Below are 18,609 nucleotides of genomic sequence, written 5' to 3'. Positions count from 1 at the left end.
TGTTCTCCCCGTGCTGCGGGGGTTTCCTCCGGGTACTCCGGTTTCCTCCCCCAGTCCAAAGACATGCATGGTAGGCTGATTGGCATGTCCAAAGTGTCCGTAGTGTATGAATGGGTGTGTGAATGTGTATGTGTTTGTGTGCCCTGCGATGGATTGGCACCCTGTCCAGGGTGTACCCCACCTTGTGCCCAATGCTCCCTGGGATAGGCTCCAGGTTCCCCGTGACCCTGAAAAGGATAAGCGGTATAGAAGATGGATGGATGGATGGATGGATGTGTCAAGGTTCAAAGATGGATGTGGAAACAATCACAGATTTCAAACATTTAATAAACAAAAACAAAGACACCATAACACGAGGCTAAATACTGTGGAAAAACTAAACATCGCCGCGTGGACAAAAGCAAGGATAGACAATTACATCAGACAAAGAAGCAGTGCAAACAGTGGCTATATATATATGAGTGCTCGTTAAAAACAAAAAATGTGATACAGGTGCAGGTGGTCATGTGACAGTAATATGGTGCAGTGGCTGCTGGGAAATGAAGTCCAGTGTTACCTCCTTGATATATGACATACTGTTATATAATTTCCAATATATTATATAACAAAATGTTAAAATAATTCTTAGGATTCTTGTACATGCAGGAAACAGTAGTTAACAGAGCAGATGTAAATCTTATATTAACAATAAACAGATGGTAATTTTGTTCAAAGACACATACATTTTCATTTCAGCACGCGGATTCATTTGCCAGATGTTTTTCCCCCAAAATGACTTACAAGTGAGGCAGAATTCAATTAAATCAGGGAGCTGTTAAAGAAGCTGTCAGTTATGGAAGAACTGCAAAACCATTCCACAAGCTGGAACAAGTGTGAGATAGTTGTGGCTAAGCACATGGCTAAGCACATGGCTAAGCACATGGCAAAAGAGAATGCAAGTAGATAAACACACGCGCACACACACACACACACACACACACACACACACACACACACACACACGTGCGCACGCTCAGAAAAATCTGATGGTGTTTCTGCATCAAAATTCAAGTGCTCCACAGAAACACCAGCCGGTTTCCCTTCAGGCCAAAAGTACAGAAGCAAGCAGTGATTTTTAAACTTGAATGAAATGAATTTGAAATGTGTAACCAAAACAACTAACACAACACAACATGCTAATTGATATTGAGTTTAACCAAAGAGGGAATTAAAAAAAATATTTAACTTGTTAGATATACTCTTATTGGATGTCCTCATATTATATAGAAATAAGCTTTCAGTCTATGTCAAGAATAGTCTCCACGTTGAGCAGTTTCATTTTTCTACAAACTCTCACATTTAAACTCTTCTACTCTTCTAACTTCTACAATCAGGTTGAAAATGTTAGCAGGCTCTGCCATTTTGTGCCAAAAACCAGTTAAGTTGCTAGCTAGCTAGACGTATAAGCAACAAGTTTCAGAAATTAGCACGGCAGAACTTTATACTGACAATTTATTTACTAGACTTACAAATTATAAAGATAAAATAGCAAGATACATTCACTGAGCACTTTGAGCACTGAGAGTTTGCTCCTGTAGTTGTGGATGAGACTCCCTGCAGAGAGAGGATAATGGACATGAATCCTGCTGCATTTGTATTCTGTTTGGGGATCCAGTCGCAAAAATCACACTCACAGAGCAGTTTATTGGGAAGACTTGTACAACTACCCATTCATGCACTTATCTAATCAGACAGGCGTGTGGCTGCAGTGCAATGCATAAAATCATGCAGATTCGGGCCAGCAGCTTCAGGTAATGTTCACATCAACCATCAGAATGTGGAAAAAATGTTGATTTTGATCATGGCATGATTGCTGGTGGCAGACGGGCTGGTTTGAGTATTTCTGTAAGTGCTGATCTCCTGGGATTTTCACACATAACAGTCTCTAGAGTTTATTCAGAATGGCGCAATAAAAAAAACATCCAGTGAGCTGCAGTTCTGAGGACAGAAACGGCTTGTTGATGAGAGAGGTCAGTGGAGAATGACCAGACTGGTTCAAGCTGACAGAAAGGATACAGTAACTCACATAACCACTCTCTGTATAATTGTGGTGAGCAGAAAAGTATCTCAGAATGCACAATATGTCAAACCTTGAGGTGGATGTGCTACAACAACAGAAGACCACGGCGGGTTCCACTTCTGTCAGTCAAGAACAGAAAGTTGAGGCAGCAGTGGGCACAGGCTCAGCAACAACAACAACAGCGTTTATTTATATAGCACATTTAAAAAAACACATGTTGACCAAAGTGCTTTACATGCCGAGGACCTAGCAATATGAAATAAATATAGTTAGACACACTAAGTACAGTCAAAAGCAAGAGAGAAGAGGTAATTGACCAAAACTGGACTGTTGAAGATCGGAGAATCGTAGCCTGGCCTTATGAATCTCGATTATTGCTGAGGCACACAGATGGTAGGACTAGAATTTGCAACCAATAGCATGAATCCATGGACCCAACCTCCTGGTGGAGGTGGTGTAATGGTGTGGGGAATGTTTTCTTGGCACTCTTTGGGACCATTAATACCAATCAAGCATCCCTTCTATACCACAGCCTCTTTGAGTATTTTTGCTGACCATGCGCATCCCTAGATAGCCACAATTTACCCATCTTCTAATGGCTACTTCCAGCATGATAATGCACCATGTCACAAAGCAAAAGTTGTCTCAAACTGGGTTCAGTGTTTTTCTGTGGTCTTCCCAGACACTGGATCTGAATCCAATAGAACATCTTTGAGATGTGGTAGGACGGGAGAATCACAGCATAAAAGTGCACCTGGAAAAAATCTGCAAGATTTGTATGCTGCAATCATGTCAACATGGACCAGAATCTCAAAGGAATGTTTCCAACATCTTATAGAATCCATGCCAAGAAGAAGCCAATTTAAGCTGTCTTGAGAGTAAAGGGAGGCCCTACCCAGTATCACTATAGTGTATCTAATAAAATGTTCTGTGAGTGTATACTAGTGTGTAAAACTGTTCTGGATTAAGCTACTCGATTAACCACTACTCCAAGTGAATCTGACTGGCACGGATATATTTGAGATGTCAGTCATGTTCATGACCATTTCAGTGACTAGCAGTTGGTTACACAGTTCTGCCCCTGTGAGTCAGCTCCCAATCATCATATGGAGAAGCAGTGCATCCAGGTGGTACAAAGAGAAGAGCGCACTGTCCAATAAACGTTTAAATGTTCTCCCCAGAGATGCCTTGATCCCAGCATGACTCAAAATGATGTATTAAAAGCCTATTGCCCAATGACCGTTAATCTTTCCTTCCATTAAAACAAGCCCATAGAAGCACAGCTTCTCTGAGTATCTGTCGGAGCTGTGTCAGGGCTTTCAAAGGAGATTTTCACACAGGCTGCAAATATTCCTCTTACACCACAGCAATTTCCCAACAATTAAAAATGTATTTTTTTTTAAATGAAGGAAATGTTGTGATTTTTAAGCATTTATAGTTACATTTAATGTTGTGGAACACCCACAAGACAAGTTAGTTAATGCCATGTAGTTTGTGTTATCATGCATGTTATAATAACTTTAATCATTTATTCCCTTATTAGCTTCTCTTTTTTTCTCTACTGAAGTTAATAAGGCAAAATTTTTTTTAAAAAAATTCCAGCTTGTCATGTTAAAGAGAAACCAAAAAGTGTCTGCCCTGAAGACATTTCCATGGACTAACATTGGCAACTCCTCCCATACTCCCAAGTATTAGAACGAGTGCATCCATATAATTATGATAATATTTATTAATTATTATATCAATAAATAATAAGTAGATATTATTTGAATTATATCTGGCAATACTGTCAGAGTGGTTATTAATCAACACCATCTGACTAATCAGAATTGAAAACTTGTGGTATCATTTAAAAAATAATTTCCCATATCTTTGAACCTTGGTGTTTGAAATTAGTGATCAGTGGCCTCATGGTTACTTAATGTGATGTCATGGTTACTTAATGTGATGTCATGGTTACTTAATGTGATGTCATGGTTACTTAATGTGATGTCATGGTTATGTAATGTGATATCATGGTTACTTAATGTGATGTCATGGTTATGTAAATTGATATCATGATTACTTAATGCAATGCCACTATTACTTAATGTGACAGCAAGGTTATGTAATGAGATATCATAGTTTCTTAATGGTTACATACCATGTTATTTTACTAGTTCTCTATGCCAAAAAGTGTAAATACCGGTGTAAATACAGCTCTTTTTAAATCTCAAAAATCTAGGTTATTTCCTAAACCACATACTGTATTACAATATAGTAGACCTGGCTCTAAGAATTCTCACAGGATTCTCTGGGGGGAGGGGGGAAGGGTGGTTGAGGCCATAGAGAGGTATTGATGTTTGAATGTAAATGTGTACCTTCCTTCTGCTTCCTTTTCGTTTACGTATTGAAATAATCTTGGCCACAATCATAACGATGCTCCATGCATTATTTATTACATTAACTTTCTGCTTCTTTTAGAAAATTCAGCAACAAATGTATCCATTTCCAGTGAGTTACAGCCTTTCATAAGCTTCAATTGTGAGATTTATCTATGTCGTGGAGCACTGATCATCATAAGGTATTCTTCTGAGAGAGAAGATTGAGCACCCATATGAAGCGGTAGAGGCCACATGGACAAACACACATACCTGTATTATGTGAAGGTCTAGACTCTATCTTTATACTCTTCAAAGCCTTGGAAAACAATGGAGCAGTCTGCATTGCCTATCAGTTTGTTTTTTTCCAACATTGATTTTCAAAAAGAATATCACCGTTCTGTTTAATTCTGGCAAAATTCTGCAATACAGACAAGAATACAGACAAGTTCAGGCAAGTCAATATCAGGACATGCACTTGGTTTTGAAACAGACAAGAATTATGTCTAAATTCCTGTCTCTACCTCTGATAAAGCTCTGTTTAAAACCTTCAACTTGTCATCTTACAAAGTCTAACGCAATGGGACATTCAGAAGTTGAAGCAGAACCTTGTTGCTGAATGATGAAGGATCAGAGGCTATAATTGTTTGATGATTTCCCTGCTCTAACACTCATACTGAACCCAATAATAAGCTGGTTCATCTGTTCTGAACAGGAAAATCACTGAACAGTGATTAGACCTCCCTCCAGGATGGAGTTGTGCCCCTTAGTCTTGGTAATAAAATGTACCCACTCCTTTCACTACACTCATCAATTATGCTCCATTATCACATTGGCTCAACATATTAGCTGTGGTTTGAGTGAGGGATTGCCAATTTTAAGTGGCAATAAAATCTGTTGGCACACCAACTAGATTATGCTGTTGCTCACCATTAAACACAAAGTGGACAGCAGCTGGCAGATGTTTCATGTCTCGCTTGTGCCACCACACTTCAGACAGGATATAGCCAGATCAGTGGTCTTACTTTGGGGCAGGGTGGCTTAGTGGTTAGCACATCTGCCTCACACCTGAAGGGTTGAGGATTTGATTCCCGCCATGGCCTTGTGTGTGCGTGGAGTTTGCATATTCCCGTGCTCCGGGGGTTTCCTCCGGGTACTCTGGTTTCCTCCCCTAGTCCAAAGACATGCATTGTAGGCTGGCTGGAATATCGAAAGTGTCCGTAGTGTATGAAAAGGTGTGTGATTGTCACCCCATCCAGGATGTCTCCCACCTTGTGCCCCATAGGCTCCAGGTTCCCTGCGACCCAGTAAGTATAAGCTGTACAGAAAATGGATGTATGTATGGAAAAAATACTTCATTTCAACAGATATAGTACTTGATGCAACTCAGCAAAGTGTATTTACAGAACTTCATTAAAAAGCTCTGCATTGCTTTTGTCTCTTGATTCTCATTGCTTGGTGTCTCTTGATCCCCATAGAAAGCTCAGACAAGATATGTGCTCAAGTGAAATGCAACCTCCTGACTAGGGCTGGACTAAAATTGCATTAGTCTGTGTACATCCCAAGTAAATGCTGATGAATTTCCAGATACACAAAAGTGATGGCATAATAATCAACGAATTCACCTTCAGTAAGCACTCATTCTGTATCCAGGGCTTATCCTGGGAACACTGGCTTGAGGTGGGAATACCTCCAGTTCATTGCAGGACACCATGAACACACGGATTCACACATTTATTCACACCTAGGGGCAATTTAGTATAGCCACTCCATGTTTTTGGGAGGTGGGAGGAAACTAGAGAACCTGAAGGAAAGGCACAGGAAGACCATGTGATACTTTGTAAAGACAGGAATTTGAGCTCAGAATTTAAACTGGGACCCTGGATCTCTGAGGCAGCAGCACTACCCACTGCACCACCAAGCCACCAAAATCAACGACAAAACCCTTTGGTAAAGTTAATTTTAATACAGGTTTCACAAATAAACCACAAGCAAATGGATCTCCTGGTCGGATTCTTACATTATCCAGTTAACTCCCTGGATTTTCTCTTAATATTACGATTTTGTTCTTCAAATATTACAGCTTCATTCTTGTAATTTCAATTAAAACAACAAAGTATTATTCAGCATGGCTAAAATAAGTCACAGCTCAAGTCACAGACATGTAATCACATGATTATGTTTTGCGTGTAATGAAAAACATAATTATGTGATTAAAGCCAGGGCAAGACAAGACATCTTAAGTCCCCTAAGAAAGAAATTTCCTTTGTGAATTCGATTGTACAATCACATGTCCTCCACGTCAGATTGTAGGATGATGGTCCGCTAAAGATAGACCTGTAATTAAAATAAATTGCAAAGGTCTGCTTACATCATCAATCAGAATGAAACAGGCTCGTGCACAAATTGGGGTGGTATAAACAGAAACTTTTATTCATAGTGAGTTTGAGGTAATAAGGATATTCTTCCTGTCCATTAACACATTTAATGTCAGTTTTATGCCATTGCCATTGCACATTTGTAGATGTCCTGCGAGTTTCATGTCATCCTATGCCATCCTCCTATTGGTGGCTTTTAAGACAGGTTTACAGGGTACGATTTTCAGCCTGATTTTTCTGTCAGAGGCAAGATCACACATCATAAAAGAAACTCTTTTGTTGTGAGTTGAGATCAGTGGAGTTGAAAATGCATAATGTGACATGCTCACCGGTGGCCAATTTAGCGCCACTGACACCAATTACAGCTGATAACAAAGGTTTTGACTAAAATCTCAGAGTGTGAGTGATACTACAACGATAGTGTAAGCAACTGGAGGACAGCACAGGATGATGCAAAACTCATGGGACAGTGACAAATATGGTAGTTTCAATGGCAAATCATAAGCGAAATGTGGGATTGAAATGAAGAGCAGTTTGACCAACTGTGCCAGCAAAAAGGGATGTAGCACTGAAAGTCATGTATTTCAAGATGAAATACAGCTTCCAGGGATGTAGCTAGCTACAGTGGTGTGAAAAAATATTTGCCCCATTTTGATTTCTTCTATTTTTGTGTATATCTCATACTAAATTATTTCAGAAATTAAAACAATATGTAAGATAAAACAAAGGCAACCTGAGTAAACAGAAAATAGAGTTTTTAAATGATAATATTATTCATTGAAGCAAAAAAGTTATCCAGGACCAACTGGGCCTGTGTGAAAATTTATTTGCCCCCGTAGTTACTAACTACCCAAATGAAATCTATCTCTGCATTCAAAATGGGGTTCAGCTGGACTAGACACAACCAGGCCTGATTACTGCAAACCCTGTTCAATCAAATAAACACTTAAACAGAACTTTTTCAACAGCGTGAAGTTGGTTAAAAGGTCTTACCCAATAACACACTATGCCAAAGTTGAAAGAAATTCCAGAAATGATGAGGAAGGTGATTGAAATATATCAGTTTGGGAAAGATTACAAAGCTATTTCAGAGGTCACTGTTCATGACTTCACTATCAGAAAGACACTGGGCAAAAATGGCATCCATGGAAGAGTGGCGAGGTGAAAACCACTGATAACCCAGAAGAACAATAAGGCTCATCTAGATTTTGTCACAACACAGCTCGATGATCCTCAAACCTTTAGGGAGAATGTTCTGTGGATTGATGAGTCAAAAATGGAACTGTTTGGAAGACAGGAGTCCTGTTACATCTGGTGTAAACCAAACACAGAATTCTACAAAAATAGCATTATACCTGTGATCAAGCATGGTGGTGGCAGTGTGATGGTGTGGGGATGCTTTGCTGCTTCAGGGCCTGGGCAACAGTAATTGAGGGAAGCATGAATTCTGCTCTCTACCAGAAAATCTTAAAGGAGAATGGCCAGTCTTCAGTCTGTAAATTGAAACTCAAGCTCAACTGGATTATGCAGCAAGACAATGATCCAAAGCATAGGAGTAAATCCTAGTCCTAGAAGTAAGTGAAAGACTTATCTCCAGTTATCGGATGCGTTTGATTACAGTTATTGCTGCTAAAGATGGAACAACCAGATTTTAAGTTTAAGGGGCAATTAGTTTTTCACATTGGTGATAGGTGTTAGATAACTTTTTCTTTTGCCTCAATAAAAAAAAATATATAAATAGAAACTCCATTGTGTGTTTACTCAGGTTGCCTTTGTTTTATGATGTATTTCGCTTGAAGATCTAAAACTATTTATTATGAGATATACACAAAAACAGAAAAGATCAGAAATCACACCACTGTAAATAGAACACAAATGATGACCAACACATGAAGTTTATTCACCATTATGACATGAAACTATTTCATACTTTCCAGCACATCAGGTATGACAGAATATAGTAATTTTCTTTAATTGTAGTTCTTGTATAATCTGACATGGAGAACATGTCATTGCACAGTGCCAAGATTTTATTGGGATCATCTCATACAGTGTAACAAGTAATAATCATAAACAACCACTGTCATCAATACTGTCGTTATTTTATGATGCACATTTTTTTCTGCAACAGACAAATCAGGCTGAAATTCATACAGTGAAAACCTGGCTGTTGTCAAGAACAGTCGAATCAAGAATTGAATCAACTCTGATACATTGTAAAAAATTTTTTTGGTATTGTTTTAACCCAAATGCAGACTTACACATATTGCATAGTTTAATTGGCTTATGTGTCTCATTATTGGGTTCATTTGGTAATAACCCCATATGTTGGTTTAGATATTCTGGTCTCGTAACAGATTTGAAATGTTAATGGTCCAGCTTGTAACAGAACAGGACTTGCTGATTTGATATCTTTCCTTAAAAAAAAGTTAGCCTGTGTAGTTGAATGATTTCATGCAAATTATGTTCACCCTAGTTGGTAACGTAAAGTTATCAAACTTTTAACATTATTAGCTCCAGTGCTGTCACGCACATACAGAAATAACCTCACAGATGTTACCCAATTATGCAAAAAAAATTAAAATGAGTGTATTTTCATGGATAACATCTTTTTGTTATTGCCATTAATCACCGGTAAGACATGATATAATTTATGATTAAACATTTGTTATTGTTAGGCTAGCTGCAGTCTGTGTAGACGAACAGTTTCTATTCAATCAGAATTACACATGCATGTGCTATGAATTGCAGCAAAAACAAAGTATCTTTTTAATAGATATTTCTATGCCTATAATGATGATGATGATGATGATGATAATAATAATAATATTCCATATATCCATTCATCCATTTTTCATACCACTTATTCTACACAGGGTTGCGGGGAGCCTAGAGTCTATCCCAGGGAATGCGGGGCACAAGGCTGGGGTCACCCTGGACGGGGTGCCAACCCATCGCAGGGCACAATCGCACACACATTCACACACAAAGGACAATTTGGAAATGAAAATCATCCTACAACACATGTCTTTGTACTGGGGGAGGAAACCATAGTACCTGGAGGAAACCCTCGAAGCACGGGGAGAACATGCAAACTCCACGCACATAGGGCAGGTGATAATAATAATAATAATAATAATAATAATAATAATAATAATAATAATAATACTAATACACAAGCTAGGCAGAGAGCACTGAGTTAAAAATAACCCAAAAGTGGGAAGATGCCATATCCACGCTTAGTAAGGTTACTTATTGGGGTGTCTTAAACCCAAAATGGAGATGAAATTGCTTTATTTTTATAAGTCACTCGGAGAATGACTTATAAATGATTAAATGAGTAAATGATTCCATTCATGAAGTTAGTATTTATTCTTCAAAAGACCTCCATATTATGCTTTCCCAATAAGAGTGATACAGGCCAATCTGGCAACCCTGGAGACTTGTCTGAGGCGGTGTTGGACTCCTCGGCCGGAGGAGACGCTGAGCTCAGGACACGCAGGATGCGCTCAGGATGAACGAGCGGCTGCGGGACGAGATGATGTGAGAAACGTGGCCGTGTTTTCACCAAAGGGAGCAAATCAAATCTCATCGATCCCTCTCACACTTTATTTTCCCGAGCGCACAGACACTTCTGTAAGCCGTTCAGAGGAATTACGCGTTCAGAGACGGATCTTTAACGGCTCGGTTCTTTTGCTCGTTTTCAAACTTTTGTCGTTGAGATTGAGGTTTTGATGGATACAGAAGACGGACACTTCGCCTGACTGTATCAACATGTAGCATGGGTTTGTTTTCCCCTCCCTATCAAGGCATGATGTCTTCAGGGAAGATCTGGTGAGATGGAGAATGATTCATACTCGTCGCGTGAACACTTCCATCTCGTTATCATGAACGAAAAACCCAATAAACTGGTGTTCATCCCGGTCTTGGCTGTGCTTTTCGTGATGATAGGCTATCAGTACATCTGTCCAGCGGGCAGTCAGTCGTGCCATTTGCGGAACGGCGGCGATCCGAGAGGGCGACACGCGGCTGTAACGGACGACGCGCCGCACGTGGAGCGCGAGCTGGAGCAAGACGCAGCGTCCAAGTTCAACTTCAGCGAGCGCGAGCTAGCGCGCCGCGTCGACTTCGACATGAAAGGTGACGACGTGCTTGTGTTCCTGCACATCCAGAAGACCGGCGGCACTACATTCGGGCGGCACTTGGTGCGCAACATGCGCCTGGAGCGACCGTGCGACTGCCAGACGGGCCAGAAGAAGTGCGCGTGCCGGCGTCCAGGCCGTGACGAGTCGTGGCTCTTTTCGCGCTTCTCCACGGGCTGGAGCTGCGGCCTGCACGCCGACTGGACCGAGCTCACTAACTGTGTGCCAGCTGTTATGGACAAGAAGCGCGCTCCGAAGCGGAAAAAGTAAGCCTGGTGGACTCGGGTGTGTGTCTGTGTGTGTGTGTGTTTGCACGCGCGCGCTTGTGTGCGTGTGAGAGAATGATGTCAATTCGTGCTTGACTAATTTAGAAATTCAGCTTTCAATTGTATTTGGACGATATACAGTGTAACTGCATTTTGCATTGTATACACTGATTGGCTGAATAGGATCAGTGTGAATTAAAAGGAATGTCCTCTCCACTCACTCAGGCTTCAACATTCCTGGTCCAAAGCAGGTCTGAGGTGGAAGTAGTCATGCCAAGAGAAGTTAGGAAACTCCAAGACATGAGTCATACCCAAATCCAAATCTAGAGTCGGGTTGACAGTGGATGTTATAAATAGGCAGGGTGTTATCCCTCACCCTCCTCTTCTCAGGCTGAAAATTCATAATTGGTCTACAGCGATTTAGTCCCACTATTCTTTCTGCTTATAAAAGTGATGGATAGTAACTATGTAATGTCAAGGCTATAATTTTTTTTCCTTCTAAAATGACAGTATAACCAGAAGAGTAATGTGGAGTTAAAAGAGTCCAAGGCGCTAAATAACCAAATGCCACAGAGTTTTGTTTGTTTGTTTGTTTATTTATTTATTTATTTTGTGCTTTCATGATGCTAGCCATAGGCAGGTATGCACTGATTAATAATGCATTTTGATTAATTTCATTGAATTATTTCACAGCAGGTAGTATTGCCCCCATAACAGCTCTAGAGTCCTTGGTTTGATCCACAACTCTTGGTTACTGTCTGTGTTGATTTTCTGTGCACGGTCCCCTTGTCCATGTCTGTGCAGATTTTCTCTGGTGTCTCCAGTTTCCTCCCACCTCGCAAAATATGTCGTTAATGGGTTTGGTATGCTAAATTGCATGTAAGTGTTCATTTGTGTGTGAATGTGTGGCTTCCCATTCAGGGTGTGTCCCTGCCTCACAGCTAGTGTTCCTGGTATAGGCTCTGGGTTCACCACACCCCTGACCAGGATACAACAGTTACTGAAGAATGAATGATATATCATCAAAACCATTTGGGTCAAATGAGCTGATATTTCTTTTTATATGGACAACAAAGAAATTTAATATGGCATTCTCCTAAAAGACGCTTTATAAGAGAAATCTTAAGAAGTCAAAATTATGACACAATTACACAATCATTCATCATTCATGCATTTTAGTTAACCAGGTGAATTATTACTATTTTCTGTTTTGTTAGACTGAGAGTGTACACTAGAGATGTAACGGTATGAAAATTTCATATCACGATTATCGTGACCAAAACTATCACATTTATCAGTATTATCATGGTATTGTTAAAATGTGCTGAGAATGTACAAATAGTACTGATACATATACTGAAATCATTTTAACAGGTTTTTATATCTGACTATAAAGTGATGGATGGTTGTCACTAGGTTTGCTGTGATCATTTATTTCAGTTAGAGAACATGGCGGATGGCAGCGACGGTGCTTAGGATATTTTCCAACCTTCCAAGAGGACCAAATCCAAAGTGTGGTCATATTTTGGATTTTATAAAAATGCTGTGGGAAACTTAATAGAAGATGGTAAACCTGTCTGCAGAACTTCCCAGAAGACAGTTGCGGTGAAAGGGGTTTTGGTGCTTCTTTGGGGTTTTTACCTCTTTTTCCCCACGCTTTTAAAAGCGTTTATCAATGCATGTGCGGCCTCGCGCATTTCGCTATCGCTTTAGAATTAGCGGCAATTCAGAGCCGACAATTGCTTGAATGGTGGGTTCATTATTATTCTTAAAGAAAAACACAACAACAACAAAACAGTACAATGACAAACTCGCATATATTAAACCAAATCTTCCGCCATGGTCTTGTCAGTCAGCTCGCCTCGCTCTTCCTGTCAGTCAGCTCGCCTCGCTCTTCCTGTCAGTCAGCTCGCCTCGCTCTTCCTGTCAGTCAGCTCGCCTCACTTTCGTCAGGTGATAAATGGAATCTGACTCCTGCTGATCTGTGCTGCGACTCTGACTCACTCGGCTCATGCTGAATTGAGCAGACCCGTTCAGTTTTTAATTGTAGCGTCCGTTTTCACGCTCAAAAAACAATGTTGCATGCTGAGCCTGCATCAGACTCATGCTGGGAGTGTGTGGACAGCATTTACCGCGAGTTTTACAAATCACGATAATTGCGCAAAGTTTTAAAGCACACCTACTATGGTTTTGAAACGGGCCTAATTTTGTTTTAGAGGTCTCATACAATAGATTTACATGCATCCAAGGCCACTTTAATGTGCTCATCATTTAAATTGCAGCATTATCCCCACCATGTTAAAAACGACTTGTTAAATGATCCGTTCTAAAGGATTCCTTCTAAACTCCTCCTTTCAGAGAGCATACTCTGCACTGATTGGTCAGATGTCCCAGTCTGTTGTGATTGGTCTATGGTTGTCAACGTGTGTTGAAATTGAAACGCCCATTACCATAATGAGTTTCAGCTCCGTCTGAAAAAAATGAAGACCAGAGGCGGGACTTTTTGTTACAATCCTATGTTGTGTTTTGTTACAAACCTATGTTTGTGCAGAAATTAAATTTGGAATCACTAACGACTCGTTTCAGTTGTTCAGAATCGGTTCCTTCTTTTGGGAGTCAATAACACCGTTTGTCGTGTGCTTTTATTTGTGAAACTTTGCAGACTTTTTACATCCACAAACAACTCTATAACATACTACATGAAAGGTAATATCTGAAAAACCATAATAGGTGCACTTTAATGGTAATTCATGTGACACTGTAATACTAACCGTCTGGGAATTATACCGTGGTTTATCGTGAAAACAGTAACCGTTTCATCCCTAGTGTGCACACAACTGGTTAAAACTTTATTTGCAAATGATTTTTTCCCCTTTAAACTGGGAATTATTCACTATTGTTTCATATCATACTCATGACCCAGGAGTCAACAACAGTAATTTTATAGATTGCACTGTATTACACATGATTACACATTGCCTTAGTCTTACTGCAAAAGTCAGAGACTGTTACTCTGAAAACAATCCCCTGAATATTTAATGGTTATTTTAATTTTTATATGCAGTTAATTCAGTAGTAAATTTCCCACACCAACAAGCTACCTTTCCCTGTTTAGCTGATGGAGAGAACGTGTGGTAATGAACTTTAAATGAGACATCATAAAGTCAAACTCAGCTGTGGAGCGCACACACACACGTATTCCCATCTATAATTTAGGCAGTACCGGTCTGCATCCATGAGCTATTAAAAGGATATTTTAGTTGTTTACTGTGTATAATGAGGGTTCAATGTGTATAGAATGTGCAGATTTTCACATTTATTTGTGAGTGTGTGATGGAAAACCATCTGTTCTGTTTTGGTCCAATGCATTCTTTTAAGCAGATCGTTTCATGTACATTTCATTGAAGCCATTTGGTTATCCATGTTATTGTTCTGTGAAAATATTTTCAGTTGGTTTTCAGCCCTTTAGCAGTTTTAGAAAGGATCGTGGCTGAGAAATATGTCACCCACAGCCTTAAGGGGAGCACTGGACTAAAACTAACACTTAAATCATCAGGTTATCCATTAGTGATTGCGCAATTCATCAGTTTGACAAGCAAATTCATGGTGTAATTATCTGTACTTCTACAACTCAAGTGCAGCTAATTTGCTGCTGACAAGTTTGAATGGGACCCATCACACTAACTAGATGAAATTTTACATAGCATGGTGAAATCCAGTAAAATGGCCGTAAGAAATGTGTCTCCAGAACGTGAGCTCTGTAAGTCTTTTCTTTTTCATTTGAAATCAAATGTAATTAGGTTTTAAACTTTTAAACTGAATATTTAGTCACAAGTTGATGCGGTGAAATCATCATTGTGATTTAACAAGGTTAAAATAGTAATATTTCCTCAAGTCTATGTGAGGAGTGTTAGCATAAATGGTTTCTCATAATTGCTGAGTCCTGATTGCAGATTAGTTATTAAAGCCAAATCTAAAAAGTATTATTGTGTAGAACCTCTAAAAACTAAAAACTGTAGAATGGAGTGATCAAATGGTGACACAAAAGCAGTTAGAAAATGCACTGTTTGGGCACTGTCAAAACTATTAGTCTGTTTGCTGAGACCTAATCAGAGCAAAATTTTTACTCTTGGTTTGTTTGCATGGGGTGGATGGAGGCTTAATGGTTTGCATGTTTCCTTGCACCTCCAGGGTTGGGGGTTCGAATCCAGCCTCCACCCTGTGTGCGTGGAGTTTGCATGTTCTCCCCGCGCTTCAGTCCAAAGACATGCGTTTCAAAATTGTCTGTAGTGTGTGAATGTGTGTGTGTGGTTGTGCTTTGTGATGGGTTGGCATCCAGGATGTCCCCCGCCTTGCTCCCTGAGTTCCCTGGGATAGGCTCCAGGCTTCCCTGTGACCCTGTGTATGATAAGCGGTCAGAAAATGGATGGATGGATGGTTTGTTTGCAGTGTGGTTTGTTTTGGTTTCACACTGCACATAAATAAACTAAGCAAAAGAGATGAAAATGTACTCATAAAACTCTTTTATTTATTGGCCATATATACAAATATAAACAAACATTTGCCAAGTGCACACAGAAATCACTTAAATCACTGGAAAAAACAGAGCCAGTACTAAATATATGATTACATAACCATCTAAATAACTAGTTTATGTGTATTGTATTCAGCATTTGCAGTACGAGACCACGTCGTTCAGACACTCTGACTTTTTTTCTTCTGCAAAAGCCAAGTGCAAAGGATGCTAAGGGGGAAAACTTACTCGATGGTGCTTATGTGAAAGCACCCTTAGAAAAAATGGTTCCTCAAGGATTGTTTGAATGGTTAAGAGTTATTAACGTTCAGTAGGGGTTCTACAAAATGCAACCTTTTAGCTAATTACTAGAGTTTTATACAGAATCCTTTAGTGCTCCTCTAGAGGGGCATACTAAAGAATGTTACATGAAACCTTTTCCCCCCCTGAAACTGCAGTATATGTTACGTGAAAAGATATCGTTGTGTCTAGTTATCTTCTGTACACTAATTATGGCCCGGAGAGTCAGTAAGCTCTTCTTCTATATCAATTAGTGTATGAAAAACATTTGGCACTATCACTGGGTTCTGTCAAATGGCACAAACATCAAATTATGCATTATTGTGTGCAGAATGAAATGCCTCTAAAATAAATTTAGCTATTTTCCAAGCGCAATCTTTTTATATTGTTTGGCTTCCATTATTTGCTGCCAAACAAATGCTTGTTTAATTAGCTGCTCAGCTGAAAACCAGCTTGATGGGGTACAAATTGGAGTCAGTAATTGTCCTAAAGACAACCTGTTATGAGTGGAATCGTCAAGATCAACAAACAGCTGGAGGTAGCGTGGCCTGCAGCCGAGATGCGTCCCAGCCTGAGAAATTCCTTATTTGAAGATGAAAAATCGACCTGAGACCAAAACCGCAAGGCTACAGGCATATAATTTATATCTGCAGTGCCAAGTACCTCCTTCCTCTGGGAGCGTGCGCCATACTCTCCTTTGCCAACTGCAACATTAATTCATTTCTCTCTCTCTCTCTTGCTCTCTCTCTCCACTTATAAATGTGCCTCCTTTCGTATTTCACCAAGTGTGTTTCCACCTTCTTCTAAGATTGTCAAAACCAAATAAATCTCTTTTGACAATAAGCAGGGCTTGTATAACCACATAAGTGGCGACTTTATGAATTTTTCATCCCTTTCTTCTGTAAGTGTGCATCTCTAGACATTTCACTTCAAGACATTTCGTCCCCCATCTTTTGTACCTTTGCTCTCAATTATACAGGGATGGTACATTCTGTTGGTTATACATGATTTCCGTGAAGGCACAGTGTTGCATAATGTTCTGAGAGGAAATAGGATCAAGGCTTTCTTTCTACCTGAGTGCTCATAGCTGTGTCCTGAGTGGCTGTCTCTGCTGCGAGGTGGCACTGAAGGGGAGCGCAGCACAGTCTGTCTTGCATGGCTTGGCCTTTTCAGAGCAGCCAGAGCAAGAAGCAGGAGCCAGAAAGGTCAGTTGTGTCAGAGCAGATCAGCAGGCAGTCGTACAGCAGAGAGCGAGAGAGCGAGACAGAAAGACAGGGATGGAATGCGCTTTGCCCGTCTCTACTGGGCCTGAGGGAGCGCCTTTCGCTCTCTCTGCATCTCAGAGTTTCTGCTCCATTGGGGCTCTGGAGAGCAGTATGTTAATACAGGAGTGAGAGATTTACCTGTTTTATTGACCATTGCCAGGACTCGTCATGAAGCAAAGACCAATAAATTAACCACAAAGAAAAGATGATGACTCTTCATCTATATTAATACATTATAATTAGCCACCTGATGTTAGGAGGTATTTCCTCTCCAAACAAATTAGCACTCATCCCAATGTACACATCATTTACTTGCTACTTCTCCAATGCAGGAGTGATGCTAATGCATGTTTAGTATGAGCAAATGGCATTGTTATTTCAGCTGTCACACAGAGCTTAATAATTGTAAGGGATTGTTCTAACTAAATTAAAATTAATCATGCAAAGCATAGACAACTGACTCTAAAACCTGATATCCGCACGGAATACCTCATTTATCTCCAGACAGTGCTGTGCTATGGGATTGTGCTCCTTGGCACTTGCCCTTTCAGCACTAATTAAATCTGTCATGTCCCCTGGTATGTATAAGAATACGAAATGTATTTTCTGGTCAGCCTCAAATGAACATCAGCCAAAGTGAGCCCTAATTAATCGAACCAAATGTACAAATCCTTGCTTGGTTACCAGTACGGTTTTTAGTAAGAAAACCCACAGTTTCATCTCATCTTTAACACTTGCAAAAAGGCTTAAAGGTTTAGGAGCTGTTTTTTATTAATAACTAGTACTACAGATCCGAAAAACCCCACCAGTTTTCAGTTTGTTTACTGGAAGAGAATTATGAATGTTGAAGACTGTATGACACATATGGTCCTATTTACGCTCCTATTTCCATTCAGTGCCTAAAGAATGTATTCACCCTTCAGTGATTTTTTTCTTCTCTTTTTGCTGTTTTGCAACATTAAATGTAAGCATATCAGAATGGGATTCTTTTTTTCTGCTCCTTTTGAACTGACTCTCTACAGAAATATAATATAATATAATAAATATTTTATATAATCAATATTTTATAATATTTTATATAATATATTTTATATAATAAAATATTTGGATGTCTTCAGAATGATTTGAAATGAAATATTTCAGATATTAATTATTTTAATATTATATTATATAATTTTTAAAAAATAAATGAATCTATAAACTACATAATTGAAGTAGCGGATGTGTCTCTATGAAATTTATGAACACATTTTGATTATGAACATTTCCCCATCTAATCTCTCCCAGATTAGATAGGAAATATTTGTGGACAGTGATTTTCAGGTC

The 18,609-nt window shown here is 39.5% G+C and overlaps 1 protein-coding gene across 1 annotated transcript in view; it reads left to right on the top strand.

Annotated features, from left to right (window-relative positions):
• The first annotated feature begins 10,356 nt into the window (after window positions 1–10,356).
• hs6st3b (heparan sulfate 6-O-sulfotransferase 3b) overlaps window positions 10,357–18,609 on the top strand; it is a 64,724-nt gene continuing 56,471 nt past the window's right edge. The window contains exon 1 of the mRNA XM_017469322.3: window positions 10,357–11,205. Within this exon, the coding sequence (XP_017324811.1) occupies window positions 10,637–11,205 (569 nt within the window). The 5' untranslated portion in view covers window positions 10,357–10,636. The remainder of the gene's footprint in view (window positions 11,206–18,609) is intronic.

Source organism: Ictalurus punctatus, chromosome 6 (assembly GCF_001660625.3).
Source record: "Ictalurus punctatus breed USDA103 chromosome 6, Coco_2.0, whole genome shotgun sequence".
Taxonomy (NCBI): domain Eukaryota; kingdom Metazoa; phylum Chordata; class Actinopteri; order Siluriformes; family Ictaluridae; genus Ictalurus; species Ictalurus punctatus.
This window is presented reverse-complemented; position numbering and strand designations above follow the sequence as displayed.